General features: G+C 38.7%; 2 protein-coding genes across 2 annotated transcripts in view; both read right to left on the bottom strand.

Annotated features, from left to right (window-relative positions):
- Positions 1–795: 795 nt before the first annotated feature.
- On the bottom strand, positions 796–23,904 carry LOC131023032 (protein ROOT HAIR DEFECTIVE 3 homolog 1-like). Its single transcript, XM_057952570.1, has 5 exons — positions 23,800–23,904; positions 1,629–1,885; positions 1,490–1,547; positions 1,241–1,378; positions 796–903 (listed from the first exon to the last, which is right to left on the bottom strand). The coding sequence occupies exons 1-5, from the start codon at positions 23,851–23,853 to the stop codon at positions 796–798; spliced, it is 615 nt and encodes a 204-aa protein (XP_057808553.1). The 5' UTR covers positions 23,854–23,904.
- A 1,210-nt stretch (positions 23,905–25,114) lies between these two features.
- LOC131023031 (protein ROOT HAIR DEFECTIVE 3 homolog 2-like) overlaps positions 25,115–25,455 on the bottom strand; it is a 79,979-nt gene continuing 79,638 nt past the window's right edge. Inside the window, exon 6 of the mRNA XM_057952569.1 lies at positions 25,115–25,288. Coding sequence (XP_057808552.1) covers positions 25,115–25,288 — 174 coding nt within the window. The remainder of the gene's footprint in view (positions 25,289–25,455) is intronic.

The following is a 25,455-nucleotide window of genomic DNA, read 5'->3' as shown; positions in this document are numbered from 1 at the left end:
TTCACTCCAAATGATCCAAAAAAATTGAATACGAAAATTAAGAAATGTGTGATAGGTGTAAAGTGGTAATATATAGGACAATCCAAATTAAAAGTAGAGTTAAATGCCTAATTTTATTTCTAAATTTGGGTTGGATTATTTGAAGTGGGACAACCCAAAATAGAAATTGGATCATTTGAAGTGACGGAGGGAATATTATTTACTAAGGTAAATAGTACAATATCATTTACTCGTAAGCATAATATAATTTACCATGACTGAAGCATAATATCATTTACATGAATTAAAAATGTCATTTACTAGCATTAAAAGTGTCATTGGCTAAAACTGGCCTTTTTTTTTTTTTAATAAAAGTCGGTAAACTAAACTAAAAAATTAAGTTGGACCGACCACAATATTAAGACTCCTCACCTCTAGATCAAAGAAGAGCCTCTCATCCAACTAAGCGGAAAATTATGAATAGCTATGACATTAACCTATGAGCCTCTCATATTTACTTTGAAATTTTTTACCTAGGTTCGAATTCGGGAGGCAGTGAAAATTTTATCAATTAACTAAATGTTGTTATTCAACATTATATACTGACTTATTTATTATTCTCATTTCCTACTTAAAATATAATATTTTTACTAGAATTTACCCTTATATATATATATATATATATATATATATATACACACACCGAAGTGGAGCGTACGTGCGCTCCAAATTTATACTGAGCGCATAAAATTTTTTTGAATACCAAAAGGATAAAAAGAAATTCAAGCGCCAACAAATTTGAAAATCGTGTAATACCTATCGATACAATCTATCGTTGGCGAGACGAAGCTCCATGTCCAGTTTAAACTTATTCCAGATATCTCTGCATTTAATTGGAGTGATCAAAGTCTTTTGTGAAGGGACCTATATATACATCAACCACAATAATTAAGATTTAATTACGGAAGACTAATAAATCAATTAAAGTTATTGATTCTGAAAACTAAATGCACGGCACGCACGATTGCACGAATAGGTAATAAGGGGAGAGGGTACTCAAAACTTATTTTCCATCCGGCCACAAAAAAGAGTCTATTTTCACAATTTCGATACGTCCAATTAGTTATGATTATTAACATTATTTTTTAAATGAAACATTTTTTCCACTCACAATACATTAATCATTTTTACCAGATGAGCATGGGACAATATAGGTAGGTTGGTTTAACAATATATAATTAGTGAGCAAGGTCACATTAACCTTTTCCCATGTGATTGAAGAAAGAGGATCTGGTGAAATCTTATGGGCATCCATGAGTCCAGAATATAGCAGTCTTCGTACGCCGTCGTGGTTGTTATCTAAACGTATTACAGCCATTGTGGACAAGATATCCAAACACTGCACAACTCATACATGTTATATAAATATAGTTAATTTCATTGCTTCAGCATATTATACAGTATATAAATAAAATCTCAAAAACTAATTAAAATAAAGAAACGATATTACCTGACTGTACGCCTCCTTAATAGTCGGGGACTTGGAGGCAAATAAAGCAAAGACGAACCTAAAGTTATATGCATATTATTCCCGGTTAATTAAACATATGTTTATAGCTAGTTTGCCTCAAATTAATTAATTAATGAACCTTTTTTTCATGAGCGTGGCGACATAGCGAGATTCATCTTTGAAAAAGGTCTCCACCCTGTTTGCAGCGTGTTGCTTTAAATCAGCTATGATTCGACCAACTTCTTCCTTCTCCACCCCAAATATATCAACAATGGCGGATTCAGCTCTTTCACTCTCTCTCTTTATCACACTGCTAATACGACCCCATACGTCGTTTGGATGTTCCATAACTTTTGATATTTCCATTTCTGTAGTAAGACTCATTGAAAGTTGCTCCTGCGTCCCAATCAATTATATCAATCCAATATATATAGGGTTAGGTTCCATTCAGAAATTAAAAATTTTACAAAATTGCGAAATGTTGAATAAATTAATATTTTTTATGAACATACCAATAATTTTATTGAACAAACATTTTGTTTTGGGGTTCAAATCTTGGAGTGCGAAGTTTTCAACAAATACGTCTGTTCATTAAAATTATTGACGTGTTCATCAAAATTCTCAATTCTCAATAGAACTGTTTGACCTATTATTAAATTGAGATTTATTAAAAAAGAGAAAAAGAAAAAACATCCCTTGAAATCACAAAGACGCAGACTAAGGGCACAAAACTTTAAAAGCGAAGGAGAACAACTCAAAAAGGAAACTCAGGATAATCATCCATATCATCCGACCAACGCCTATGGACGACATTATTCATTGCAATCATACTAGGCCTATTGGTGACGTCAACCACAAACTCCCTCGGTTTGTGACCCCTTTCTTTCGCATTCCTGTGACGACTTTTAATACAACCTTCCGGAATTGCATGTACAGGCTCTCGTCCCTTTACCAAGCCCTTTGGATGACCACGTCCGCGCTTCTGCTCCGAGAGCAACTGCATCCACTGATTAACCTGCTCCTCTAACCTAATTATACGACTCGCCATGTCATCCGGAGTAGGATTGGACTGCTTATCAAAATCAACTTCCTTAATCGGAGAATTAACCCGCTGGCTCGTTGAATCTTCTGCCCCAACTACCGATTGCTGCTCTACCACAGCTCCATTATTCGTTCCCGGAACCTGCCCAGGAAAGTCCGTTGCTGCCCTCATTTCCGGCAAAACCTTATTGCCAATGCTTCTCACACTCGAGCTATCCTGAACCTCCAACTCCAAAGTTCCCTCTACATTTGAGCCCTCCTTATCACTAGCCTTGTCCGTGTGAGGCGACCCATCATTTTCTCCCTCATTTAAAGCCTCTGCTTCATAATTGGAGTCCGCAATGATAGTCTCATCCACTTCCTCTTCCTCGTCCTCATCAAGCGCTTGATATCGGTTAGCATCCCCCGCCAGAGGGAGATCATTCTCCTTAACCGGCACTGTAGCCGCTTCTAGAAGATCATGACCTGATAGAGGTTTAACAATATCAACTTTGGGCTGCCATGCAAGAGTCGGACCCTCTCCCTTATCAAGATTCTTCACAACCACAGCAGGAGGCTCTTCAGTGATCTTTTGCTTGCTCGTGGCCCTATCAGCTCTCCGGCATTTATCCGTTGAATGACCTGTAAGTTTACAACGCGAGCAAAAAAAGGGCATAGATTCAAAACCAAACTCAATGTAGAACTATCTATCGCCGTCATCAATGTACATCGAATTGAGAATAGGCAAAGCCATGTCAAGTTCCACCAAAACCCGCGCAAAGTGTCCCACATGACCAGTTGCGGAGGCGTTATCAATTCGCGGCGGATGACCAAGTGTCACGACCGTGCTTGCTAAGGATAGCAAACTCGGGGAAACCGCGACTAGGGAAGGGGATTTAGGAGTGGGATCAGAAAGGGGCATGCTTAACTTCTTGATGACTCGACTTTGTATAAGGGAAACAATCGAATTAACTAGATATTAACGAAGGCCACAAGGGGACCGTACATAATATTATCCAAAAGGGTACTCAAGGAGTTCGAGTATGTCGCAGCCCGCAGACCCGACACTAGTAATAGTGGGGTACGAGTATCGATACGACTATTTTTAAAGAATAAAAGATAAGAAGAACTAGGTGAACGTCATGCGGGAGCTCACGTCAAAGCATGCTAAGGAAAAACTTCATAAAGTTAGCCCAAGGGTAAAATCGTCAACATTGTCATAACTTTTTAATTATTAGGAATTTCACGATCAAAAACAAAACGCGTATAGTTCATTTTTCATAAGGAAGCATAATTTGCAGAGTATCGCAGCAAAAGGCGAACCGATTATATGTATGAAGACACATAACCGTGAGTGTATTGCTTGATCCCAAAAGAAACTAAGTAATTCAAACATCAAGACTCTATTATCATCGAGGCAAAATAGTAATTTAATTTACATCATTTGAAACTCTCCCCCATCAGCACCAGTCCAATCTCACTCCCAGCTTAGCCTGCACATTTAGAAATACATGCAGGGCGTGAGTACATAATACTCAGTGGGCAAATGCCGAAAAACAAGAAAGGTGCTCATAGAGCTATAGGTTTGAAACTTGCCATATCTCAGCAACACACAGAAATAAATTAGCATTAAAAGAATCTGTGCATGCAGTTTTCATAATTATGACATCATAAGTAAACGAATGACAGCTGTCAAAGATCTCAACATGCATGTACCACATCTACAACTCATCATCATCAAAGGTACTGAGAAGTAGGCCTCCCTCTCAAGTACCGTGACCGGCCGACCCGAAGACGGCTCACAGTCACCTCTGTGCACAAAATCCCGCTTGTGGCAGGACCGAATTCGTCTCATCAGTAGAGGGTAACACACAAGCTCAACATCAAAAATTGGCAAGTCAAACAGTTCTCAAATATCATTTATCTCAAAACATTTGTTAATCTCATAACATCATTATATCATTAAATCATTTTAGAAAGCTCGGATAATATTTGTATACTCAAAATATTGCCCACCTGAAGTCCTTCGCTTAATCTGGAAAGAAATCAGGCAACTTACTGCTTCGTCTCGCTCGGGCCTTCATATGTCATCATCACATCGTCATCGTCATCGAAGGTTCATGTGATAAAACAAACCTTAGTCAGAAACTCAAATTCTAAATCCAATCTCTTCTTTACTCTAACTTCTCACTCAACATCTATTTACCCGTTAAAACTCAATCCCTAGGTATACTCGGCTTCTAAGGATTAACACATCCAATATTCGACTTAACTCTCAACTCGACTCAAACTTATAGCAAACAAGCACATAAACAAGTATAAACACTTAGGCATATTAAAAACACACATAGACAAGTCGAAAACAAGCTTTACTCTGCACTGACTCAACTTTAAAACCTCACCAGACTCTGTACAGACCTCTCCTGGGGTCGTAACTCATACCAAATGAAACCTCTTCGAGTCTAGTTTCATTTACAAAAAAGTAGGATCAAAAACTCCAAGTATTTTAGGAGATATGACTGTTTTACTACAGTCTACCATATTCGGCAGTTTTTGGCAACCGAAAAGTTTGATTTTTAAAAAATAGTAACCGTTGTCAAAACGGTCTGAAATTTTGTGGGTACTTAGCTAAGATACTCTGGTCTCAACCATAAAAATTTGGGTTCCAGAATGCTAAGGAAAGCTACTGGAAACGATGACTCTATTGGCTACTCACCGAACAATTCGGCAGAATGTAGCAGTTTTTGTTTTACATTTTATAAAAATAGCAAACGAAGTCCAAATGACTTGAAATTTTACCGGTGTGCTCAAGACTCTCAAATATACCTACCATAAAAGTTTCAGAGTGTTTGGGTATCAAGAACCCCTCGAAAACAGTAGGTCAGTGGGTCGTGAAAAACGACTCCGAAACATACACACAAGTAAACATGCTCAACTCAACAATTAAACAAAGCAAATACATCAAAACTCATTTTAAGCACTTAAAGCACTTAAAGGCATTCAAAAACATCAAAATACTCGTAATACTCAATCTCGACTCTTCTCTTTCGTCATCCACTCAAATCTCATAGAAAACACTTCAACGAACATATCTAACAAATTCCTTCTCAATTTCATGCTCGAAATTTCTCAAATACTCAAATATGATCATTTACATCATATATCTCATTATTCTCATATTTACTCTCTTTTTATCATAAAAACTATATTTATTACATTTTTATGAAAATCCATGTATCAACATAAAACTCTTAGCAAAACATGGATAAAATTTCTCATAATGATCATAGAGCAAATAAACCTCATTTTTTCAAGCATCAAACTCACATCATATAAAAACTCAAAAATCATACAAACTAAACTTAGCCAAAATTTTATTTAGCCTACAATAGACTTAATCAAAAATACAAAGACACTACAAACATGCTTAAAAACATATATTCCAAGCAAAAACACTTAAACAACACATAGACTAAAAAGTCCTAATTTTTACTAACTAACTCTTTGAAATTTTTACAAACACAAACCAAACTTTAATCTACTCCAAGATCCTTCATTTTTAACCAATTAATCTCACATCAAAACCATCAATTCACAAATAAGGGCATATATACACATAACCCTAAATTTTAACAAACTAACTCACATCAAAAACTCCAATTGACATCATATACTTAAATTAATCCATCAATCATCATCATCTACACCTCATAGACTCATTTATATCATCAATTCATCATTTAACTCATTAACTCAAAAGTTACCATTTTTGGGGTAAACTAACTTCCATCAAAAATTTCACACCTCAAGACACATATTTCACAACATATATCAAACATCAATATACATCACATAACTCTCATTTTTCACCCCCAAACAAGAAAAGAAAAAGAAAAATTTTGAAAGGGTGGAGACCCTATTTTTCGAAAATTTGGAAAAGAAAAGGAGGGGTGATTTTCTTGCTCATCCTTCAAAAATACACTTACACAACATCTTTCAAACAAGATTTTAGGAAAGACATGGTTACTTACCCAAGTTCTTACCAAAAATTTCTCACTTTCTCACTCTACTTTTGAGGCTCTTCTTCAAGGATTTTCTTGATCAAATGAGGATAGATAGTGTTTAGGGAAAGTTTTAGAGTGATGTGAGGTGTTTAGTAGTATTATTGGAAGCTTCGAAGGTTTGCTCTAATGGTGGAAAATGGTGGATGTGTGAGGTGAAGAAGATGATGAGTGTATGTATGTGTTGGGCGAAATTTTTAGTGAGGGAGAGAGGGGTGATGGCCGAAAATTTAGTGAGGGAGAGAGAGGTTTGGCTCTTGCAAGATTGAGTTTGATCTTGCATATCTTATGCAATATTTGGTAATTAATGGTCTTCTCTCTCTAATCTTTTCTCTTCTCTCTCTAATCTTTTCTCTCTCTCTCTCTAATCTCTCTCTAATCTCTACACTCTCATCTCCACTCTCTCATTCTCTATACTCTCAATCTCAACTCTCTCAATTCCATACTTAGCAAAATTGAGACATATAACATATAGTATGGGAAATTAAATAAAGTGTGAAGGGTGATTAAATAAAAATCACAGAACTATGGTAAAGTCACTCATTAATAAAATACCATAGTATAATTATTCATGTGACCAAAATAATGATCATAGCACTATTATTAGTGCACTCACTCAATTATAATATTCCTCTTCGTAGGAAAAATAATTTAAAAATATTATGCCCGGAAAAATTTTCATAAACCGGCATCATTCGATTTCTCGATAAAAATAAACTATACTTGCTTTGGAAACTTAATCAAAATTCCAAATGCTAAGGTCTCGAATAAAAATCATAATAACTCGGTCACAGTGACACACATCACGAAAATCACATAATCGATCAGTCACGTAAATTCACATAATGTCACATTAAAGCAGTCGGCAAACAAACAAACTAGACATCTCTCGGACCGACTCTTTTCATCAAGGTTCTCACTCTTTCTTCCTCGACTCTAGGTCAGACTCATTATACCTATTCTCTTTAATAGGTCAGTCAAACTCTGATAACTCAGTATCTGTTAAATTTATTCCCGGTAGTCGGAAATAAAATAAAATCTCAACTCAATTCAATCAGCATCTCTTTCTCAGCTCATTTCTCGAATCTCATCATTCTAACTCTATCCTCGGTTTAGTCACTCGTATCTCTATTTAAAAGACAACTGTCTTATCTAATCATAAAAAAAAAAAAAAAAAAGTAATCTCGCATCTTGACATCTCAGTTCTCTCATTAGTGTTAAGACACTATCTCACATCATAGGAAAAGTACGGGGTGTTACAGAGTACAAAGTTAAATAATACATATTGTTTGACGAATGACATAATATCTTGGCAAAAATCAGTGTTCGCAGCGGAAAAACAACAATTCGAGTATATGTATGAAGGCATATACTCCACTCTGAAGTACTCGTCCTAGATTGACCAAAAGCTCCGCTTGCACACTACATCCTCGATCACAGCTCAACCTGCATATTTAGAAATACATGCAGGGCTAAGTACGGGAGTACTTAGTGGACACTTGCCGAAATATACATACATGCATAATATTTTATTGTCAAGCCTTTCAACAGTAGTAAGATACGAGGGTTTTCCTTTAAAGACTCGTATTTACCAAAATAATATCATTTCTTTCATAAATATCCCGCGCAGGCATTTTAACATCATTAATCACCATATCAGTAACTCGTGCCGAGAGGGAGGCCTCCCTCTACGGTCACTATGATCGGCTAACCCGCTAGATGAATCACGATCACAAGGGTGTACACTAGTCCTAGCAGGATAGCTATCAACTGCTCAGGACCCGAATTCGATTAACATCAGATAGGCAATTAATAACAAAACATAAAGCATTTAGGAATTGACAATATCATTCAAAATTTATAAACATAAAGTCGTAACAATTCTGTAATATGGTTTTAGTTTATACGTAAGAAAGCCCACCTGGTAGTGGAGACTCACGACTAAGCCTTAAACTCTTGCGTTCAACCTTGATTCGGAAAAGAAATAACGTAGGGTCTTAGTCCGAAGAAATTCTCAAATAAATGAGGATGCGTAATGTAATTATGCATGGCTCATATTCCTTTTTATTAAACAATCAACCCAACTAGGTTCCGTCCCACGAAGTCAAGTAATTAACTACATTGATTCGTTCTCATTAGGGTGTTCTAAACTGTCAGTAAAACATAGTAATCTCCCTTCGTGTAAGCAAGGGAAAGAAAATAATAAAGATTTAAACACCCTATGTTCTCTTCTCTCTCTCTCCCTCTCTCTCGGTCTGCTCTGATTCTTCGCTTTCTGCTCTGGAGGTCAGCTCTGGCCTCTAAGTCAGCACTGGCTGAGTTAGCTCTGTGGCGATGTGATTCCTCTGGCGAGGAACAATTCCTCTGGTGAAAGTGATTTCTCTGGCAAAGTGATTCCTCTGGCGAAGAACGATTCCTCTGGCGATTCCTCTGGCCATTCCTCTGGCGAGGTGATTCCTCTGGCGATTCCTCCGCTCTGGCCATTCCTCTAGGAAGAGCGACGGGGACTCCAGTTTCCAAAACCAGAATTCTCCGTCTTTATCTCGCCCCGATTCTCACTCGTATACAGACCTTAATCTCTACCTATGTGAGCATGCTGTGATTATTCACGTTCGTCTACGTTTAAAGCTAAAATTCTCGTCGTTCATCAAGGTTCAAGTTGTAGGTTCCACAAAAACGTGACTTAACATGCTTTTTGTTCATTCGTTTACAACCCATAAAACATGATTTCTGCGAGTGTGATTCATGCCGATTGGAGTAGCAACAGAGGTCGAAGGTTACCTTGATATATCGCGTGCTTTGGTCGGGTAAAGAACGATGGTTTCTCTCTCGCTTTTTCGAGCGTCGAGGTGCAAACTTGTTCAAGTCGGCAGCAAGAATCTCGCTCTACTCCCCTTCGTGCAAGGCATCGAGAGAGATGAAACTTCTTGCTGTTGTTGCTGAAAATTTCTAAGTGTTGAAAGGAGAAAGGGGTGGCTCAAGGGTTGAAGAGTGAATTTATACAAGGAGCTTGGTTGGTGTGCACTTGAGTGCCGAAGGGCATTGGTGGCAGTACTGCATGGCGTGGGATGGGGTGCAGCAGGTGAGGTGATGGGAGGCCTTTCGGCTGCCCAGCCAATGGGAAGAGTTGTTGCTGCAGCTTGCGTGGGAGGCCTTTCGGCTGCCCAGCCAATGGGAAGAGCTGTTGCTGCAGCTCCTTTTCCACCTCTTCTTTTCTCCCTTTTTCCTTCTTTTCCTTAATCATGGCGTTGGCAGGTGGCGGGATAGGGTGGCGTGGGTGGTGATGTGATCTAAGAGAAAGATCTAAGTAAAATCCTTTAGTGTTGGTTTCTCTGTATTAGAAATACTGGTTTCGTGTTTCTGCTAAAATCGATAAGTGCTAAATTAAATCCGTAGACTTAATTCGTTCGTCATTCTAATTCTTAAATTAAATCCGTAGATTTAATTAGCTTCAAAGCCGGAAATAGTTCACGACTTAGGTAACAACATGAAAAAAAAAACTCCATCTTGATAAATAACACAACTTTGCTAAGTTGGTTATAACTTTGAATAATAATTATTCATCGACTCAAAGATTCTCGTCGCGGTCTTAAACACACGAAGGTAAATAGAAATGCATACTGCTAGTGTAGTGACTCTGTCTCCAAAATACGTAATTCAGAAACATAGCTGAAAACATAAGGTGCTTCATTTACTGGCAGATAGATAACTAAACACGCAAAAACTGGAATTAAAAACTGATAAAAGAGCGGGTTGTTACATACTACCCCTCTTAACAAAAATTTCGTCCCGAAATTTGCATATCTGTGCTAAAAAGTTCTGGCATTTTTGCTCATCTTGGTTTCAAGCTCCCATATAATTTCTTCTTATCCATGGCGTCTCTATGGGACTGTCACTAATTGCTAGACTTATTCCTGAGTTATTGCGTCTTCTCGAGCAAACATGGCTTTTGGTCTTCCTTCATAGCTCGAGTCTGAGCTAAGAATCATTTTGTTATGGTGAGTCACGCTCTTCGGATCGAAAACATACTTCTTAAGTCGAGGAATGTGAAAAACTTTGGACATTCACATAACTTGGCGGTAGCGTCTATCTATAGGCTATTGGGCCTATTTTCCAAAATCTCATGTGGTTCCATGAATCGGGGTCTAAACTTTTCTTTGTCGTCAAACTTAGCTATTCCCTTAGAGAAAAATACCTTTAGGAAAACCTTATCTCCTACTTCAAAATGTGACTCAATTCGGTGCGTATTAACGTAAGATTTCTGCCTATCTTGTGTCTCTTTTATTCTTACTCTAATCTATCGAAGTATCTCAATCGTTTCACTGATCGTGCTTGGTCATAAATTCCCATTCCACCTACCTCTTCCAGTAAAGTGGTAATTTGCATTTTCTTTCATATAATGCCTCATAAGGCGCATATCGATGGTTTCCTGATAACTATTGTTGTATACGATGTCAATCAATGGCAACAATGATTCCCCCACTCCCACCTCAATCTAGTACTGCTACTCAAAGATATGTCTAAGAGAGTTTGAATTGGTCTGTCGAACTATCCATCTGATTGTGGGTGGGAGGCGGTACTGAAATTTAACCTTGTGCCTAACTCCTTCTACAAGCTCATCCAAAATCTAGATGTGAACTTCGAGTCTCGGTCGGAAGTGATTTAACACGGGCACGTCGTGTAAGCGCACAATCTCTCAGACATACAATTATGCTAGCTTGTCTGATCCGTATGTGATCTGTATTATTATAAACGAGCGCATGTCGCGGGTCACTCCACTATTACCCAAAAGACAGCGTTCCCTCATTTCGTCCTCGTAAACTAGTCACGACATCTATTGCAATATGTTTCGACTTCCAATCTAAAAATCTTCGGTGGTTGTAACTTTCCATATGATCTTTAGTGCAAAGCATTCACTCATTGGCATGCTAGGTATATCTCAACGAGTGAAGCTATATATATTTCTTCATACCTTCCCACCAGAATTTTCCTTCATTGTCCTGGTACATTTGAGCTTCCCTGGTGGCCAGTATGTGGCTTGTCATGAGCCTCGCTTATTATCTCATCTTTGTGTTTCTCATCGCGTGGGATACACAATCTCTCTTCAAACATTAATGCATTATCCAATGTCTCATGGTAGCATTCAGGCTTGCCTGATCTTATTGCTAAATGTATTTTCTCTAAGGTCTCATCATTTCCTAACATCTTTCCTCTCAAATTGGGTGTTACTATAATTGTGGCAATAATGCCTTCCACTGATTTCGGTAGTTAAGCCTCTTCTAAACTCATTCTACAAAAATCTTTCATGAGTCCCATCCAGAGTGAGGATAATTCTAACTTAGATTGAGTCTTATGGCTCAAGGCATCAACTACCATATTAGCCTTGACTTAGTGGCAGTTAATAGCACCGCCATAGTCCTTCACTAGTTCGAGCCATCTCATCTGTCTCATGTTAAGATTCCTTTGCTCGAAAAAAGTATTTCAAACTTTTATGGTTTGTGAACATCTCGCACCTAAATCCATATAGGTGGTGTCTTTACTACAACTAATTCTAGATCATGAGTTGGGTAGTTCAATTCATGTGGCTTAAGCTGTCGTGATGCATAGCTATCACTCTTTCTTCTTGCATCAACATGCAACCAAGTCCCCTCTTGGACGCGTACGTATAATTCACATATTATTTGTCAGCTATTGGAACGGCTAGCACTAGCGTGTTGTTAACTTCTCCTTGAGCTCTTGAAAGTTTCTCACATTCTTCCATCCAAGAAAATTAGATTCATTTCCTAAGTCATCGTGTCATTGGCCTTGCTATTTTGGAAAATCATCCTATGAATCTACAATAGTAACTTGGTAATCCCAAGAATTTCTTGTCTCATTAGGATTTGTAGGTGGTCTCCACTAGGCGGTCTCCACTCATGTACAACTTGTACCCTTTTCGGGGTCCACTTTGATCTCTTCTGATAACATGATATGCCCTACAAATATGACTTCACCGAGCCAAAAATTCGCACTTGTTGAACTTAGCATAAAGAGTCCCTGTTCTCAACGTTTCTAAGACTATCCTCATGTCTTTCTCGTTCTTCGAGTAGGTTGAGTCATCATCTATGAAAACTAACATAAATTGGTGCATTGATCAATCCGAATGGCACCACTACGAACTCATAATGGCCAATCTGGTTGTGAAGGCCGTCTTAGGTACATCTTCTGGTCAAAAATTTAGCAGGTGGTATACAAGTCTCAAATCTATCTTTGAGAATGCACTCGATCCTCTGAGCTACTAAAAAAATGTCATCTATCCTCGACAAATGATCAATATAGGATACTCGTTCTTAAGTGTTTCTTTGCTAAATCTCACTTTTTTTTTGTCGCTTGCTGGGCGGAGATGACAGACTTTCTCCTACCCATGCTAATCCCACGGGGACTTATTAGCTTCTTTCTTTCTAGCTTTCCGTGGCTTTCTAACGTGACGGGGTCGTACATGTTGTTGTTGTTGTCTCTGATGCTGCTAGCGTGGTTACTACTATTTGGTTGGGGCAAAGCATGGATTGCTTGCATATACGGAGCCTGGGCAAGCAAGTTCAGCATAGACCCGTCCCTTGTTCCTTATTCAGACAACGGTTTGCAAAATGCCCTTCGGGCTACTGTGTAACAACCTTCACTTCCACTCTTCCATTATTGCAGCATCTTCCATGGTTCTTGTTACACTTTGGGCAGGGCAGGATCCTTTGTTGGTTATCTCCTATCTGTCTAGAAGTACCCTTTTGGCTTTCGTAGCCCTGTTGCTGGGATGATTGCCCCTGCCATGGTGTCTTCTTCGCTTGACAATTGTTATTGCTGTCCTCTTTTCTTTTTCCTCAAAATTTCTGAGTTTGTGCCTGTGGAGGTGTTAGCATAGGCGTCGTTACTGGTCTATCTCTCGACATTGTTGCCTTAATGTTTAATGCTCTTCTAAGCGCAGTGTAAGATAATCCACCATGGCTTGCCAAAGCCATCCTAATCTCGTGCCTCAAAGCGGCACAAAGTTTTCGCCATATTTTTTTTTTCATCCGTGTCTACTTGATCTGGCGCATATCTCGACATATCACAGAACATCCTATCGTACTGAGTAATGGTCATTATTCCCTACTTTAGATTGAAAAATCCACTTTCCTTCTTCTTGCGATAGCCATGGGGTATATACTTATCATATATCTCTGTTTTAGAATGATCCCGCGTAAAATTTCTAATTGTTCAACTGTCATCGTTTTTCTCTGTGCTTTCCTTCCTGGTCTGTACAACTCAAATGAAATTGAAAACGCACTCAATAGCTCTTACCCAAGTCTCAGCTTTTGCTGGATCTCCTGTCCTACTGAAGGCAGGTGGGTTTTGTCGTGAAATAGTTCATCTATTCTACGTTCTAGTTGTATGGGTGATAGGGCTATGTGTTTTTTTTTTCTTTCTTTCTTGCCCTAGTACTTTCATTATCTTAGGGAATTCTTCTCCCTCTTCTTGGATGCCCTTGTTTTGGTGGCATACTAATGAGTTGACATAAAATCATCAAAACATACAGTTGTATATCATCACTTCTGTAAACCATTTCTTGATTCTCAAATCTTGCTCGCACTCTTTCTCATGCAAGCATATAAGTAAAACATGGCGGACGTGACTCACCGCAAAAGACCATAAGGTCGCTAAGTAGACATGAGAAATTGCCTTAATGAGGACTTTTTCGTCAACTTCTGAATCTAGGTATACTGATCTATCCAGGTACTGCATATGATGGACTGGTTGTCTAGCAAAGCCATCACAAAATAACTGAGTCACGGAATTCCCTATGGACCAGTGTTTCCATGCTAATATTAGTCAAAATAACCAAGCCAACATAGGGGTATACAAAAAAAATATCGGAACAATCATCATTTCCAAAATACACAAGTAATGTCCTACTAAAAAAATACGAGGTGGTCTAAATGTATCACGTGCTTGACCCTTGGGTCGAGGCATTCGTGTCTGACTGATTTAATCTAGTGAATACTTGCTTGTCTTTAGGTCATAAAAAGTCTACTAACAGCTAATAGATCACAATGATTGGAAACACAATGGCAAGTGGTTCAAATTTTTTTTTTTTTTTTGTCAGACATTTGAAAAGAAAAGACCATAGGGTAGAAATGAATTGACTGAAAGGTCGAAATGAAGTGACCTAATAGTTTGCACCCGTTTGGCTTTTTAGAAAAAGTTCAAATACACAGGTTTAGAAACCCATATATGACGACTATTGAGATTATGGTCATGTGGACTGGCCAGGTCCAACACGATTACTTCTCAGTCACACGGAAATACTTTTCCAAACTTGGTAAGTCTTGATTACTGGCTGCAAAAAGGACCTCTATTCTAAAACCTCCGCTTTCTTCTTAACATCTAAAATCTATCATTGAGAATGTTCCGGAGATTCTCAAGCTTGAAGTCTGGCCTTTAGAATCAAAATCATTCCTTAAAAACTTCTAGGCGAAGTAAAACTTTCAACTATCTTTAAACTTACTCAACAATCTCTCTCTAAACGATCATAGTGTGGTACTTCTCGTAGTTAACGTTCATTCTCATAACGCTTGAAATGCAACCATGCAATTTGAAGCACTCTCCCATGCCTTTGCTAAAGACCTTCTTAATCATCATACCTTCCATAAGAAAGAGGATTTGCTTCTCTGAGCATCTTTACAAGGTACATATCACCACACATAATACTAAGTTATGTAATGATCTTAGTCACCACTTTCATTCTTCTTACTAAACTGAATGTCTAATCCAAGACGTTCTAACAAGGGCGATGTCTCTGATAGGCTAAGGTATGTATACTTAACCATCTTCGGGAACTCATTCCCATCGCATCTCGTCCTTCGATTTCGTAGTAGGTGATCGTAATCAACATGGGTTCTAAATCAAGCTCACGTGTAATGTAATATGTAACTTTAATCAGAAAGGTTTCGAATATCTAAAACTGTAAGCTAATAGTTCTAATCGCAATATTATAACATCATACACAAAGTGAGGTTCAAACATTAATCATGAAGGTTCTCTTCATGCAATAACGGGTGATAATTGAGGGGTTTGAAATGAGGCTTAGCTCATTACACAACTGCAAGCTAACTACATAAGTCACACTCGTCGCTATAAGCAATGTCTCAAGTAAGTTCTTATCGGATAATGCAATACTCGGTTCGGTATTCTGTCATGTGTGAACATCCCGAACAAGGAACTATGCCCATGTCACCGACTCATGTGTGACACTCTTCTTTTCATCTCATTGCATCTCTTCTCATTAAATTCTCGCTTCTCTTGAAGTGGTATTTGATTTTTTTTTTCCTTTTCTGGGCTCCTCACTATAGCTATAGTGAGATATAACAGAGTTTCTAGTTTCTATTGTTCTTCTCGTAACAGTGATCATGCATTCTTAATGCATCTAAGTTCATTGAGATATCTAATCAATCAAAAAACATAAAACTTGAGTGTAAGCATCGGTACATTCGCATGAAACGTGAACTTTCAACGTTTGAAAATCATTACCATTTTCTTTCTTGTTGAGCATGACGATGTGATGAAGTGCTGAGCTCTTGTCGACCGACACTTTTATATTAATATCCAAACTAAGGCTAATAGATAACTCTTGGGTTCAGAGCAAACGAACTGCTCTGATACCATTCTGTCACGACCGCGCTTGCTAAGGATAGTAAACTCGGGGAAACCGCGACTAGGGGAGGGGATTTAGGAGCGGGATCAGAAAGGGGCATGCTTAACTTCTTGATGACTCGACTTTGTATAAGGGAAACAATCGAATTAACTAGATATTAACGAAGGCCACAAGGGGACCGTACATAATATTATCCAAAAGGGTACTCAAGGAGTTCGAGTACAAAGTTAAATAATACATATTGTTTGACGAATGACATAATATCTTGGCAAAAATCAGTGTTCGCAGCGGAAAAACAACAATTCGAGTATATGTATGAAGACATATACTCCACTCTGAAGTACTCGTCCTAGATTGACCAAAAGCTTCGCTTGCACACTACATCCCCGATCACAGCTCAACCTGCACATTTAGAAATACATGCAGGGCTAAGTACGGGAGTACTTAGTGGACACTTGCCAAAATATACATACATGCATAATATTTTATTGTCAAGCCTTTCAACAGTAGTAAGATACGAGGGTTTTCCTTTAAAGACTCGTATTTACCAAAATAATATCATTTCTTTCATAAATATCCCGCGCAGGCATTTTAACATCATTAATCACCATATTAGTAACTCGTGCCGAGATGGAGGCCTCCCTCTACGGTCACTATGATCGGCCAACCCGCTAGATGACTCACGATCACAACGGTGTACACTAGTCCTAGCAGGATAGCTATCAACTGCTCAGGACCCGAATTCGATTAACATCAGATAGGCAATTAATAACAAAACATAAAGCATTTAGGCATTGACAATATCATTCAAAATTCATAAGCATAAAGTCGTAACAATTCTGTAATATGGTTTTAGTTTATACGTAAGAAAGCCCACCTGGTAGTGGAGACTCACGACTAAGCCTTAAACTCTTGCGTTCAACCTTGATTCGGAAAAGAAATAACGTAGGGTCTTAGTCCGAAGAAATTCTCAAATAAATGAGGATGCGTAATGTAATTATGCATGGCTCATATTACTTTTTATTAAACAATTAACCCAACTAGGTTCCGTCCCACAAAGTCAAGTAATTAACTACATTGATTCGTTCTCATTAGGGTGTTCTAAACTGTCAGTAAAACATAGTAATCTCCCTTCGTGTAAGCAAGGGAAAGAAAATAATAAAGATTTAAACACCCTATGTTCTCTTCTCTCTCTCTCCCTCTCTCTCGGTCTGCTCTGATTCTTCGCTTTCTGTTCTGGAGGTCAGCTCTGGCCTCTAAGTCAGCACTGGCTGAGTTAGCTCTGTGGCGATGTGATTCCTCTGGCGAGGAACAATTCCTCTGGTGAAAGTGATTTCTCTGGCAAAGTGATTCCTCTGGCGAGGAACGATTCCTCTGGCGATTCCTCTGGCGAGGTGATTCCTCTGGCGAGGTGATTTCTCTGGCAAGGTGATTCCTCTGGCCATTCCTTTGGCGAGGTGATTCCTCTGGCCATTCCTCTGGCGAGGTGATTGCTCTGGCGATTCCTCCGCTCTGGCCATTCCTCTGGCCATTCCTCTGGGAAGAGCGACGGGGACTCCAGTTTCCAAAACCAGAATTCTCCGTCCTTATCTCGCCCCGATTCTCACTCGTATACAGACCTTAATCTCTACCTATGTGAGCATGCTGTGATTATTCACGTTCGTCTACGTTTAAAGCTAAAATTATCGTCGTTCATCAAGGTTCAAGTTGTAAGTTCCACAAAAACGTGACTTAACATGCTTTTTGTTCATTCGTTTACAACCCATAAAACATGATTTCTGCGAGTGTGATTCATGCCGATTGGAGTAGCAACAGAGGTCGAAGGTTACCTTGATATATCGCGTGCTTTGGTCGGGTAAAGAACGATGGTTTCTCTCTCGCTTTTTCGAGCGTCGAGGTGCAAACTTGTTCAAGTCGGCAGCAAGAATCTCGCTCTACTCCCCTTCGTGCAGGGTGTCGAGAGAGATGAAACTTCTTGCTGTTGCTGCTGAAAAATTCTAAGTGTTGAAAGGAGAAAGGGGTGGCTCAAGGGTTGAAGAGTGAATTTATACAAGGAGCTTGGTTGGTGTGCACTTGAGTGCCGAAGGGCACTGGTGGCAGTACTGCATGGCGTGGGATGGGGTGCAGCAGCTGAGGTGATGGGAGGCCTTTCGGCTGCCCAGCCAATGGGAAGAGCTGTTGCTGCAGCTTGCGTGGGAGGCCTTTCGGCTGCCCAGCCAATGGGAAGAGCTGTTGCTCCAGCTCCTTTTCCACCTCTTCTTTTCTCCCTTTTTCCTTCTTTTCCTTAATCATGGCGTTGGCAGGTGGCAGGATAGGGTGGCGTGGGTGGTGATGTGATCTAAGAGAAAGATCTAAGTAAAATCCTTCAGTGTTGGTTTCTCTGTATTAGAAATACTGGTTTCGCATTTCTGCTAAAATCGATAAGTGCTAAATTAAATTCGTAGACTTAATTCGTTCGTCATTCTAATTCTTAAATTAAATCCGTAGATTTAATTAGCTTCAAAGCCGGAAATAGTTCACGACTTAGGTAACAACATGAAAAAAAAACTCCATCTTGATAAATAACACAACTTTGCTAAGTTGGTTATAACTTTGAATAATAATTATTCATCGACTCAAAGATTCTCGTCGCGGTCTTAAACACGCGAAGGTAAATAGAAATGCATATTGCTAGTGTAGTGACTCTGTCTCCAAAATACGTAATTCAGAAACATAGCTGAAAACATAAGGTGCTTCATTTACTGGCAGATAGATAACTAAACAAGAAAAAACTGGAATTAAAAACTGATAAAAGAGCGGGTTGTTACACCAAGCACACGACCTATACCAGCAATAATCACCGGAGTCCATAACTCCACAGGGAGATAGTATATCCGGACCCAGACCTGAGCCAGAGACGACACTTCCTTATACGGATCTAAATACCTAGTCCATTCACGGAAGCGTACGTGGCCGATTGACAGTTGGAGAAAAGAACTCCCCTTAGCTTTCTTTTTCGCTTCCATCGTCAAAAATTTAACAACGAAGAATCCCTTAGCCATGGGCACCAGTTGACAGTCGGCGCACTGCCATATGGTTCTGTCACGAACGGACTTAATTATGGATAATTAAGCCGGGAAACCGTGACCAAGGGTTGGGGATAAAAAGCGAAATAGAAAAGGGGATGAACGAATATATATTAAGCAACGAAGAAACATACTTAAATATTAACAACGAAGGGAACATTTACAATGGAGATAAAGTCGTGATGACATAGTCAAACTAGTAAGCTCGGATAGCTCCGACTTAGCCAAAATAATATGAAATTCAATTGAGTACGCAGCGGAAGAAGGTTCTGATTACATGTGTGAGGACATGTACTCAAGAGTTCTTTAATACATATGACTTCAGACAAAAGGGATTTCCTGCTCGTCACTTCATCACCACCGGTTACTGCTCAACCTGCACATTTAGAAATATATGCAGGGCTGAGTACAAAAGTACTCAGTGGGTACATATGCCTATAGAAACTTGCATGGAAAACATAAATTGTCATGCCATCTTAACAGTACAGCAAGGGAGTTTTCGTGAAATAAGCCCAAGCTTACTAAATTCTTTTGTGATTCTTAAAGATCGACTGATCAGTCTAAGTTCTCTTGTATTTTATCATATCTGAAGCTTGTGTGCCGGAGAGGTGGCCACCTCTCACGGACACCTGACCGGCCAACCCGTTAGATGACTCACGGCCCTGGGTGTACACTAGTCCTGGCAGGATAGCTATCAACTGCTCAGGACCCGAATTCGATTACTTTAACTGGCATTGCCTCATCAGATAGATATCATACTAAACTGAAACATTTTATGGCAAGACAATAACTGAAATAACTGAAATAACTTTCTATTCATAGATTCTGTAATGAAATAACTTGCTTGAAAGTAACATTAAACTGATTTGATATATCTGAAAATAAACCCACCCGATTTGAGCTCTTGGTGATTCGGTGATTCCTTGATTGACGGTTATTCCCGACCTTGACCTTGATTTCGGGAAAAACATAAGATACTTACTCGGGGAAAAATTCTCAGAATGAGAATGCATAATTAACCATGCATGAATCTGGTATGCATGAACTAATCCTCTGAGCGATAGTCGGGAATTTCTACTGTTAATCCTCGTTAAAAGATTTAGCTAACTCTCGTTTATCGCGGTCGAATAAAGCTATAATTCTTCCTTCCCCATCAGAACATTCTAACTCGTAAAATATAATAATCTCGCTCCTGTATTTGATAAATAGAAGGAACTGACTCGGTTCATCCCATAAGTAACCCCATAAGAATTTATCGGGCTTGACAGTAAGAAAATATAACTTCAAATAATTAATGGCTCATAATAAGGTAGCTGATTAATCAAATAAAACAAATGGCTTTAATGAAACAAACGATAACAGTCCTCTTTAAATTATTTGGGCTTGAAGGAGATAGTAGTAAGCTCATTAATTAAGAGGCTCAATAAAATAGCCTACTAATTAATCAAGAATGACGCGAATTAATATACTGCTATTGTCTCAAAAGAATAATGGAGGAGTCCAAACAATAATTAATGTGGGTTGGAAAGAATTAATCTTAGTTCAATAGACAATTAAATCGGCCCAAATGAAACAATAACCGGCCCAACAATATACATATGGGATTTGGAAATAGAATAATATCTCAGCCCATTTCTTTTTAAAACAATTACAGCCCAAACTTTAAAATAATTCGGCCCAAATCATAAGGGAAATGGCCCAAAATAAAAACTGGCCCAGTTCGAATTAAAAGGAAAAGCCCAAACACTTAAACATAAAGCCCAAACTTACAATTAAAAGAAAAGCCCAAATCAAATAAAATAGGAGCCCAAAATAGAAGAATGAAACACAGTCCAACTCTCTATCTCTCTCTGAATTCTCGGTCTCTCTCTTTCTCACGGAGCCGACGCTCTCCTTCTCTCTCAAACCAGCCGATCGGTCTCTTCTCCTCCGGTTAAATCTGGCCGGCTTCGCTTCTCTGGCTGTTCAGCCGTCGTCTGCCGACGCGTCGAACCCCGGCGACGTCCTCTCTCTCACTCTCTCTCCACGCAGAACCCAGTCGAGCCCTAACTCTGGAATTCATCGCCGCGGCCGCATCCTTGTCTGATTCCAGCGAGCGGCCACCGCCTGGAAACGGTTCCATCCAATTTCCGTCTCCATTATTCCCCTTCGAGGTCAAGCCCTAGCTTTCAGAAAAGGGGGAAAAACGCCGCTGCCGAGGGACCGCTGCTGTTGCGCCCGAGCCTCTGCTCGGCCATGGTTCCGGTTGGCCTCAGCGACTCTCCAGCTCCGACGCCTTTGGAAGCTCCGTTGTCGCGCCGTCTTCTCGATTCAGAGCAGGGCAGCAGCCCACTCTTCTCTAAAGCTAAGTCCAAAAACTCGCCCTCTTCTCTACCGGTTCTCATCGTGAATATAGTCAAGTGCAATCTCTCTTTGTTTTGCATATGAAACATGCTACTCTCGATTGAAACTTCGTAAATACTATCACTTGTATAAGAGTAAATAGTTGGTGCTAGCTAAGTTCAAGATGCTTGTGAGGATCTTATATCATGTGAAACTAATCATGATCATGCTTGGTATGAAAGTTTACTGGAATGGGTGTTTGGGATAATGAATTACCTTGAATGTGCTTGAACTGATTGCTTGCTGTTGGAGTTGAAAGAATTGTGTAATAACTGAAATGAATTGAAGGTGCCATGTTTAAACGAATGGGGGAGACTTGAACTGAAAACAGCAAGTTAAGGACAGAGCTTACCTTGCAGTTGTTTGGTTTGATTGATATATCGTTCGTTGTAGTTGATTAGTTCCAACTGAGGAATTAACTGAAATGAACGGTGGTTCTTGTTTAATGCAGGTGAACTAATCAAAGAGGATGAAGTTATTGAAGCCAAGCCTTACCTTGAGAGCTTTGGCAGAAACAAGCTGGGTTGTTCTCCAATTTTGCTGAAAAGAACCGAGAGTGAACAAAAACATTTGCTGGCTGGGTTGGTATTAATAGAAGGGTTTGTTGCTGCATACTTGAGTATGCTAGGAGGATGAGCAGGCATAGGGTGGCTGGAGGTAGAGGCTGGAGGGAACCGGGCAGCCATGGAAGGTGGCTGGAAGCTTTTGTTGAAGGTGGATGAGATGGAAGTGCAGGGGGTGGTCGGCTGATGCTCCTGCTGATGCTTCTGCACTCCATTTTTACATTTCTCTCTCTTTGACTATTGTGCCCCCAACTTGAGAAGTGGGCCATGTAAGTCCCATCTTGTAATATACTATGAATTTTCCAAGCTGAGAACTAATTGTAATCTGCAAACTGTAAATAAAATACTGGTTTGAGTTCTTAAACGTTGCGTATTGTATTCGTTTAATATCTGCTTTCTTGTCTGCTAGTATCGATAATCTGTAAAATAACTGGCACTAATAAAATATAACAGCATCTGATTTTTAATTAGTAAATAACATGACTTCGCTAAGTCAGTTATAACTTGGAATAATAATTACTGAATGGTTCGATAATTCTCATCGCGATTTACTCACGCGACACATAAGCATCAAGCTAAATTAATAACTCTGCCTCTGATAAATAAATCAGGATTGTTAGCTGAAATCTCATAAACTGTCAACTGGATTCCATTTACTGAAAGATGCGATTTTAATATCGCGATACTGGATTTAGAAAACAATTAAGAGAGCGGGTCACTACAGGTTCGAAGTTCATGAGAGAGGTCGACGAGCGTGCGTGGCTTGTCCCCTTTACGTTGGATAAGCCTACCGATTAGTGCAAATTGAAACTCTTCCAACTTTTTTTGATATTCCGATTTGGGCACTGAGAGGGTGACAATCTCTCCTTCACGCTGTAGTGGAAGGGCTCGAAGGCCATGTGCAGCGACATCCGGTGCCTTGGGTTGAACTTTAGCAGCGAACGAGATAGCCGGAGCAGATCCCGACGCTATCTGCGCCGCTGACGCAACTCCAGATGGCAGCGGCTGAATCGAACCAGGGAAGCCCTGGTTAGGAGTCGATTGCTCACCAATTGGACTCGGTGAGAAGCCCGACGAGCGCTGCCCAGCAGCCACTACACCGGAAGAAAAACCTGGCTTTTCGAGGGGCGGGTGCTGAGACAGAACATTGGCAGGGGATTTCGATCGAAACCCGTCAAAGTTAGATGAGACCGGGGGAAGGTTGAGGCCCTCCTTATCTCAATTGACAGCCGGCGAACTCGAGTCCATCACCGGCAGCGATCGGCAATTTAGGATTTAGGGCGGCTAAGGTTAGTGGCGTGGGGAGAGAGCATATCTACGTGAAAAATCAATATAATTGTTTGACCTATTATATTACATCTTACACTTTCTCTTATATTTACCTATATTCAATTTTTAATTAATAATGTACATTTATTTCATTAAAATATGTGTCCAGCACACAATGAGACATTTTTTTGTGAACGGATAAAGTAATTTTTTTTAACGTATTGTATATTTATGATTATTTTATGCCCCTACAATTAAAAAAATTGGATCCATTTCTGATCATTACCCGTAGCTGATATAGTGCATGTTCTTTAATTTCACGAAGAAGTTCTTGGCGCATAGTTGAAACATCATCCTTCCAGTCTGCCTGCTTTATGGCAGCATAATCTGAAAATTGATTAATGTATGCAAGATGATCATTAATTTGTCCATACGTATATGAGAGTTATAGAGGCTGCGGTTTCAATGAAATTTCTATTTTTTGTGATAATTAGAATAACGAATAAATTAATATAACTTATGAATAGTCGTATCAGGTTAATATGGTAAAAATTTTGTCCCCTACAGGATTCGAATACAAACGAGAATGACTATTTGTGTGTTACATTGATTTATTCGTAGAACTTATTGACTTATTCGCACGCATTCTCAATTTTCAATACATTTAGCATTGCAACATATATATATATATATGGAAGAGTTCAATGGATAACACTAAATATTCAAAAAACAGAGAACAAATCTCATCCATTGATCTTATCTGATCTAATGGTCAACATTTATTCACGCCATGTTCAACAGATTTTTATGTTGAACATATAGGGGTCGAACCCTAAAACCCCCAAAAATTCAGTATATTTTGATGAACGTTCACTGAAATGACTGATATGTTCAATATAATTTGATGAACATGGCAGTGTTCGTGTTCTCCCTAGATCAATAGAGAATGCTAAATGTAGAGAGAAAGAGAAAGGTAGTGTGAATAAGTTTATAAATTTATTGAATACGCCAACAATTTTACTGAACAAACATTCCACATGGGGTTCAAATCCTAAAGGTGGCGTGTTTTATGAATATATGTCTATTTAATTATGTGGTCTCTCGATTTATTCCGTAAAGTTATTGACTTATTCAGAACGAATAATATAGAATTCTCCATATATTGATCCTAACCCTATATATATATATAAGAGAGCTAGCTAGGCTAAAAACAACTCTCATAATATAAAATAAGAATAAATTATATCATTAATCCACTCATGATAATTTAATGAATGAGATTTAATCTTAGAAAAATCTAAAAGTTCTCAGGCCAATTATTTTTGGTAGTCCATACAATTCGTTTTTTACCGAAGTAAAGTCTTAATCGGTAAAACTCAAACACTTATAATAACAAGTAACTATTTTATTTTCATTGATTCAACAACAAATGTATTGAAAGCACAAAATAAGCTAATTAATTTTCATTATTAATAGTTTATAATATTTTTTTAACTAAACGATTGACTCACGCTCAACATTTAAAATTAACTATGAAATAAAAATGAGATAAAAATAACATAAATTTAACAAACTAATAAAACAAATCACTATAAAATTAGTTATGATATGCACCTGAACATTTGCTGAGTAAACTGAAGCAGACAAGAGTCATGGCCTCTCCGAACTGCAGATTTAGAAAAGTTTATTCTACTTTTTTCGAGTTGAGTCTTGAAGCTTTGCAGTGCCTCAGAACGTATATGACCCAACGTATGCATATAAGCAGGATGGACCACCTAGTTAATTAATTAATCACTATTAATACATATATGCATATAATAGATTATATTTCAATTGGTAAATTTTCATAAAAAATGAATATATAATCCAAAAAAAATACAAAATATGCATATAATAGATCATATATATCCTTTAACTTTAATTTTAGATTGTATCGTAGATA

Source organism: Salvia miltiorrhiza, chromosome 4, assembly GCF_028751815.1.
Source record: "Salvia miltiorrhiza cultivar Shanhuang (shh) chromosome 4, IMPLAD_Smil_shh, whole genome shotgun sequence".
Lineage (NCBI taxonomy): Eukaryota > Viridiplantae > Streptophyta > Magnoliopsida > Lamiales > Lamiaceae > Salvia > Salvia miltiorrhiza.
This window is presented reverse-complemented; position numbering and strand designations above follow the sequence as displayed.